Source organism: Aptenodytes patagonicus, chromosome 2, assembly GCF_965638725.1.
Source record: "Aptenodytes patagonicus chromosome 2, bAptPat1.pri.cur, whole genome shotgun sequence".
Classification (NCBI taxonomy): domain Eukaryota; kingdom Metazoa; phylum Chordata; class Aves; order Sphenisciformes; family Spheniscidae; genus Aptenodytes; species Aptenodytes patagonicus.
The window spans coordinates 121525721-121532847 of record NC_134950.1 but is presented as its reverse complement, the minus strand read 5'-3'; the positions used below and the strand labels follow the sequence as shown (position 1 = coordinate 121532847).

Genomic DNA, 7127 nt, shown 5'->3' with positions numbered 1-7127 from the left:
AAGGGCTTGATGCTGTGTTTATTCCATGATTCGCAGCCGTCAGCAGAACTTTCACATTTAGTTCACAATGTAAAATAAATAAGCCAGGAAGGTAAAATGCGTTGGTGTCGTTCCTCTTTTTCTTTTGGTTTTAGCACTGTTGACTATTCACTACAAACACTGGTGGGCTTGGTGTATAACTCAGTCCTTTACCAATGGGGTCACCGTGAAGATGGCTGGCCTTTTCTGGCAGTATTGTGCTGTTGCGTTTGTATTTGGACGAGTTCCCCTGAGAGTTCACAGCTATTGGGACTGTCACAAGATTTCTCTAAAAAGTGGCTCATTTGTCTGACTACTCAGCACATGGAATATATTTACATTGCAGAATGAAGGCATTTTCCTGCCTCTCTTTATAGTAAGACACCCAGCAACATGCGGTGACAGGACAAGAAGGGATAAGTGAAATCATTTTAATATAATATCAGTGTATGAGAAACGACAAAAGAAAGAAAACATTTTCTGGAAAATTCTGCATATGTATATATTGCATTGTATAGTCTTACAGACAAATTTACATCAAATACATGATATATTTTAAAACACTGATTTGAAGAGGACAACAAATTAATTTTTCTCTTTCTGTACAGACATGGGAGTGTGATTTTCTTTCTGTTGCTATAGTTTGCTGTTCTTTAGGAGGAGTATTCGTATTCTTCAGCACTGCGGCGTCCAAAATCCATCCAGCCCATGTAGTCTCTGTCATTTATCCTGTGCATAGGATCAATGCTCTGTACCCTGTTTCCCGTAACTGAGAGCCTTCCAGTGGGACCTAAAGAAAAAGCATTTGGGAGAGCAGAGAATAAGTGAACACATTTTTCAGGTTCATCCATCTTCTGATCTGTTTTGTACTCATTAGCAGATGTATGCAATAGTTGAAACTGTTTGACTTAGTACAGACCATGTCACGCCACGTCATGTCATTGGGGAAAATATCATAGAAACGTTACGGGTAACGTCCTGAAAGCGGCTTGGGTTTTTATTGTAAAACAGATCATTTTCTCCCTCCTGGCTGCCAGGAGTGAATATGGGTGCATTTCTCCTTTTTCCTTCCTATTTCACTAGAGAGCGGGAGAAACAGTCCAGACCATTTCTCACTCTTCCTGTAAGACCACACCCTTCCTTGCTGGTATTGGGAGAGTTGCTCTAGCGGCAAAATAACTCTGCTTGAGAGCAGACTCAGGCCTGAGACAGGACTCCACCACAGTCCTGTGTTGCTTGAAGAGCCATGAATGTAAGTACAGGAGCTCTTACAGTGCAAATTCAGTAACAAGTGGGGTAGAGTTATGAATCCCAGGTTTTGTAGAGAAGTGGGAATAGTCCTGAAATTGAGAGAGTTGCGTCTGGAATTTACAGCTAGAGATGTCTATTGCTGGAATTATACAGGGCTTATTACCATGTCAGTGGTATTTTCATTGCTTATCCAAAGCTTTCCTAATTCCTTTCACAGCAGGGTTGGATGCTGATCTCCGATCTTGCCTTAGCCTTTCTGTCTTCTGTGCTTGGGGCATCAAAGAGACACGAACTATTTGCAAGGAGAATTTATGCTTTAAAAAAAGGGCTGTAATCCTCTGTTTTGACATCATCACATTATGAAACTAAAAATGCAGGGAAAGGTAAATTACTTCTCTCTGTACCCCCTGAAAACAGCCAAAATTGACATATGCCAATAATTAGATTGAGCTTAAGCCTTGAGTGAGGAAGGAACAGATTCAATATGTTACCATTCAATGCAGACTGAGGCTTGAGGAATACTTGAACTGATCAAAAAAGAAAAGAAGCCCAAATCAAACCCCACAAAACCAAATCTACACAATTGCCTTGCTTATGGTTTCTTGTGATTTGAAGGAACCCTTGGTGACTCCGTGCTTTTCTATTTCAAGGTTTTCCTCCTGTAATTTATAATGAACATGATCCATTAAAAACAAAAACAACTGCATTGTTTTGTTAGTGTTTGCAGAGGGGTAAGAGTTAAACGTACCAAAAAAGGAAACCAGCCATGTTTTAGACATTTACCTAAAACAAAATGGCAAAAAATTAATTACCTCTAGAAAAGAATGTCTACCATTAAATGCTCAAAACCCATGAAATTCACATTCATAATTCAAAATACGTAATTAAGTTGATGAGAACGGCTTCTTGGCACTATAAACAGGCAGGGCTAAGACAGCACAGAACCATCACTCAGACGTTGGTATTTAAGAGACTTCCGAGCCTGCAGTGACTTGTGGGCTGTAATGGCTCCCCTGGTGCCATTATGGTCTGGCCTGGCAAGGGCTCCTTAGAGGGTAGTAAATGTGCATGTCACTGACTTGACAGCTACAACGTCTCTTCTACACGGTGCCAGATTCATGCTGAAAGCCTGCAGATGAAGTTAATTGAAAGCTAGGGGTCACAAACAGTAAAACGAATTTCTTAACACCACCTTAATTACCTTGCCGCAAACCACCGGAGATGTCCTGTGGATACTGCAGAATCAATGTGCAGCAAACGTATTCAAAATTGTAGCAGTTTGGCTACGAGTCCGCCATCTAGCCCTAACCTCTTGAGAGAATTTAACTCTCTCACTGTTTTAACTGGAAATACTGTCCAAAATCAGCCTTTCTATTAATCACAAGTGCAAATGCCATCAGTGATGACTGCTAACACTAACAAATGCCCAGACTCTCCTTCCCCCTAGATGGAATTTTCTAGTGAGTATCATGGTTTAGACAGGTTAAAAGTGACTAATACAGTAGATGTGAGTGTTCTGCAGAGATTTCTGAAGTGCTGCCCACAACCTTTATGTTAAGTGAGAATATAAAGTTTTGATGGGAACATTGTATGTATTGTTATAAGTTAAGTAAATACTGTTTTGTCCCTGTGAATCTTCTCTTCTGTGACTAGCAAGTACATCTACAAACCAGAGTCCAACCAGCCTAGTCATGTTGCAAGAACCCCCTCATCTGCTAACAGTCACTTTGTAGAGTTAATTATATATGTCAGTTAACATGTATGCAGGAAATTCTCCTTCACATTAATACTTACCAAAAAGACCTCTTAAATCCAGAGTGTTTTTTTCCCTTCATCTGGTTAAGCTATTTGGAAATGTCAGCCAGATACTTAAGAGAATATAATGGCTACATAAACTAGAACGAGGAGTTTGGTTTCCGTGTAGGTGGGTGACAATGACTACACTGGGGAAAGGTAACGAGGATTCTGCTTTGTAGACTCCCGCAATAAGATTTTTATTCAGTAACAGCTTGAACTGTAGCGCTGAATTGTGGAATTTCATATCTGAATTCTCTTTCCATTAGATTATGTGAACTGCTAAAAGAAGTTCCTTAATGGATATTGTGCAAATTGGTAACATGAGATGAAGTGTCACAGACTATATTAAAAGTGGTTCTTTTTCTGTTGTTTCTGATTTGGCCCTATTCTATGTACACAGATGAACGTCTATGGCTGCATATGTAACGCATAAAATACACAAGGCATCTCTTAATTGCAGACAGCCATAAAAAATAAGAATAGGATTATGCCTAGCACAGAGGTCAGCAGTGAGGAGAAAGTTCTTGCTTATATAAAGTGAATTTTATCCTAAGCACAGTCTAGGACTGGGAGTGAATTAATTTCTCAATGTCCATATGTCCAGGTAATCCTCATTACTGCCTTCCCCTTGAGCCCTCTTTGCTTCTCAGATGTCCTCTTTCCCTGCAGTACAGCGCGTAGACTGGAGCGAAGCTATCACAAGCAAACAAGATTTGTGTAGTGGCTTCTGTTGAGGTTGGCAGTCAAAAGGCCACAGCAACTAGGCTGCCCATGGTGTTACTCTACTGAGATACAAAGCAATACAGAGATGAGACAGTTCAAAAGGAAAAATGTTTCCTTGGGGAGAGTTTCAGTGGGAAATGATTTTGATCCTTCCTTTCTACTGGTAGCACAGACGGCATGCGTTTGTGTCTATGTAAAACATATGCTGTAAGATGTCAACAGGGACAGCTTTGCTCTTTCCCTTGCTAGTTCATGTATGTAATACAATTGTTTCCTCAGGTGACTAATAAATCACATGATAAGAATGAAGCCCTTTAATTCCACTACTCTACCAGTGCTTTACAAACACAGTGTCATGGAGGTTTTAAGTAACTGCAAGACTGTGTTCCCAGGCTGCCTGAGACCGAAAACCTAACAGGAATTGACATGTTTTGAAGCAAACGTGCTTTTACTTATCACTGCTTTTAGGTATCGTGTTCATAAATGTGAGTTCTGATCTTTCAAAAGCTTTCACACTTTTGTAACTTCCGCTGGGAACAAATACATGGAAAATCCAATACTCAGAAGATTTCCCTGGTACAAGTATTTCTGGCTGAGGTGAAGTTAGCCATTTGGTCTGTATTTAGCCTCGGAAAAGTTTTCCTGCTCTTCTAACTTCTAAAAAGGGAGGAAGGAGGTTAACTAAATGAAAAAGTTTGAAGAAAATGCAATTACTGTATTTTATCTGAGATACAACATGCTGAAAATAATACCAAAATAATTTTAAAGCTATGAAAATAGTAAGCTAAAAATAAAAGCTGAACTATGACCTGACAGGTAGGTTACATTTTCTTCAGTTACCTGTACGCAGCTCTCAGTCAGTGGCTGCTACGTACAAATCTTTTTTTTGGAGGAGGTTTGCAGTAAATAAGAGAATGCTCTCTACTTCAGGAATAACCAGGCAAAATCCACCTCCTGTCTTCTCTAGGAATTCATGCTACATGATGATGGGGTTATCTTAACATCTAGGTATCCCTGCAGAAAATTCCACTGACACAGAAGTAGCACAGTAAGCTATAACCAGTACCTTTTCTGGCTTGCTGGAGATACTTGGCCAACAAAGCGCCGATGTTAGCTCTCAGGTCAATGCTTCCATCCAGCCGCGGCACAGATTTCAGCGGGCCAGCAGACGAAGGGGCACGGACATGCCGGTGATGTTCCGTCAAGCTCTGCTCAAGCTCAGCAGCCAGTGGATTCCCATTGTGCAAGCCCACAGTTTGCTGTCCGAAAGAGCTCGCCGAGAGCACAGCAAGGAACACACAGATGCATATACCGCTGTACATTGCTGGAGAGAAAAGGAATGATAGGCTGTTAAAATGACCAGATTTACTACGTTGTATGTTGTCCCTACCCCCATCTTCCATCGGGGGTGCTGGTTTCTGAGCAAACTAGGGTTGTGGGGTTTTTTTTGTTTTAATGCAGGTAACTGTGGGATCTGCCTTAAGTTGGAAAACATGTACGTGAATAGTTAAATAACTGTTGGTAAGAGGAAGATACGTTGGAAGGAATAAAACTAATTCACTGTAGTATGTGCTACGTCTCCCTGATCTACTCAATTCATATTTGCTTTGCTTCTTTGGAAGCTGTATTTCATTACAACGTAAGGGAGATGTATCCAGCTCTGCGAAAAATCTCGGGATTCAAACACTGCTGTATTTTGCTGTTGTACTAAAATCTGCTGTTATTACAAATAGTCAATTTTGACAAGTTCTCTGAAGAACCTTTACTCTATCAACCCTTCACTGGTTTGAACTTTAGTGTTCAAGAGGTTTCACCTTGTCATGCACAGAAAGAAAAAACAAAAGCTTGTCCCAAGGAAAGAAAAAACCAAAATCTAACACCCCCTCCCAAGCATTTGATCTAAAAGCTGAGGTGGTAAAACCTGTTTAGTTAAAAGATGTAAGAAATAATGTGCAACTTAACAATATTCTTCTTCATATAAGGCAGAGAATTCAAGCGTAACAATTTTTTTACTGCTTCTTTAAACAAGTATTAGACAAAACGATGTCATTTTGCTAGATTGTTTGATCATATAAGCTGAAATAGTATTTTTCTGGAAACACAGAAATTATCTCAGTTATTAGGAAAAACAAGGTACCTCATACTTAATGCTATAGGGTAATTTCCATTTATAAATATACAGGAGTTATCTCATCTATATGAGAATTTTTGAATCATTTAAGTTTTTGAACAGTATACTGAACATCATCTTTTAATTTTAGAAGAGGGGAAAATTAAGTTTATTTGCCCACCACATACACCCGATGGAAAACATTTGCGACGCATAAATTATGGGGTTTTTTTAGTATTGTTAGGAGATGAATGAAAAATGTCAAAATGCCACATCCAGTGATGTACCACGTAGGTTTTGGTACTCGGAAACCAAAGGTGCGTTGCATCCTTTCCACAGAGGTATCTTTGCAACCGACCCGATTCCCGTATTTTTTACGCGTATTCACGTACACGCCAACGACCCCAACCACCACACCTCGTCCCAGGCAGTTGTTGCTTTCACAGCGTGCCCGGTTCAGCGGGACCGCTCGCCCTCCCGGCAGCGGACCGGCCGGCACGCCGCCGGGCAGCCCGGCGCCCCCCGCAAACCCTCGCCCCGCGCTGGGGAGCGGCCGGCACCGCACCCCGCGCCGCTCCGCCGTACCCCGCCCCCGGCCGGGAGCAGCCCGAATATCCTCTCCCCCTCCGGACCCGGGTGCGTTGCCTCCAACAGACGGCGGGACGCCTTCAGAGCCGCCGCCCGGGTAAGCGCCGGACACCCCCATTGCGCTCCTCCCCCCCCCCCCCCCCAGCAGAGATGCGGTCAGAGGAGGGGTGACAGGTGATTCCTACCTTGCCGCTGCGCTTTCCCGAGGTCGGACCCGAGGAGGGAGCGAGGCCCGTGTGTGCCCAGGCAGGGAACTTAGGGGCGACTCAGCCCCGGCCCCTTAAATAGCGGCGGGCGCCGCGGCGGTGTTTGCACAGCTCTGACGCAGGCCGGGGCCGCCGCCCGCTCAGCCCCCCGCTCCCGCCGCCCCCCGCCGCCGGGACCGTGTGTGTGCGTGCGTGTCTGCGCTTCCCGGGGGGGGGGGGGGGAGCGGGGCTCCTGCCCCGCCCTCCTGCCGCCCGGCGCCGCCGCGGCGCTGTGGGGGAGGCGGGGGCGCCGCGTGGGGCTCGCCCTGCCCGACGGGCCGGCCCCCGCCGGCCGCTCCCGGCTCCCTCTAGAGGGAAGCCCTCCCCCTGGGCACGGACGAGCCGGAAGACCAGGCTGGCTTGCAGCTGGGCATTAAAAAAGTGCTCCTGACCGG

The 7127-nt window shown here is 44.0% G+C and overlaps 1 protein-coding gene across 1 annotated transcript; it reads right to left on the bottom strand.

Moving 5' to 3' along the window:
- Nucleotides 1-6849, bottom strand: CCK (cholecystokinin). The gene is made up of 3 exons (XM_076331000.1): nucleotides 6673-6849; nucleotides 4856-5113; nucleotides 1-808 (listed from the first exon to the last, which is right to left on the bottom strand). Exons 2-3 carry the CDS (start codon nucleotides 5109-5111, stop codon nucleotides 672-674), a joined length of 393 nt encoding a protein of 130 aa, XP_076187115.1. The 5' UTR covers nucleotides 5112-5113; nucleotides 6673-6849; the 3' UTR covers nucleotides 1-671.
- Between the last annotated feature and the right edge of the window lie 278 nt (nucleotides 6850-7127).

Excerpts from the sequence above, each read along its gene's own strand:
- CCK (XM_076331000.1), bottom strand. The coding sequence starts at position 5,111 with ATGTACAGCGGTATATGCATCTGTGTGTTCCTTGCTGTGCTCTCGGCG. Across the intron at positions 809-4,855 it reads TCTCCAGCAAGCCAGAAAAG|GTCCCACTGGAAGGCTCTCA; the intron begins GTACTGGTTATA and ends CTTTTTCTTTAG.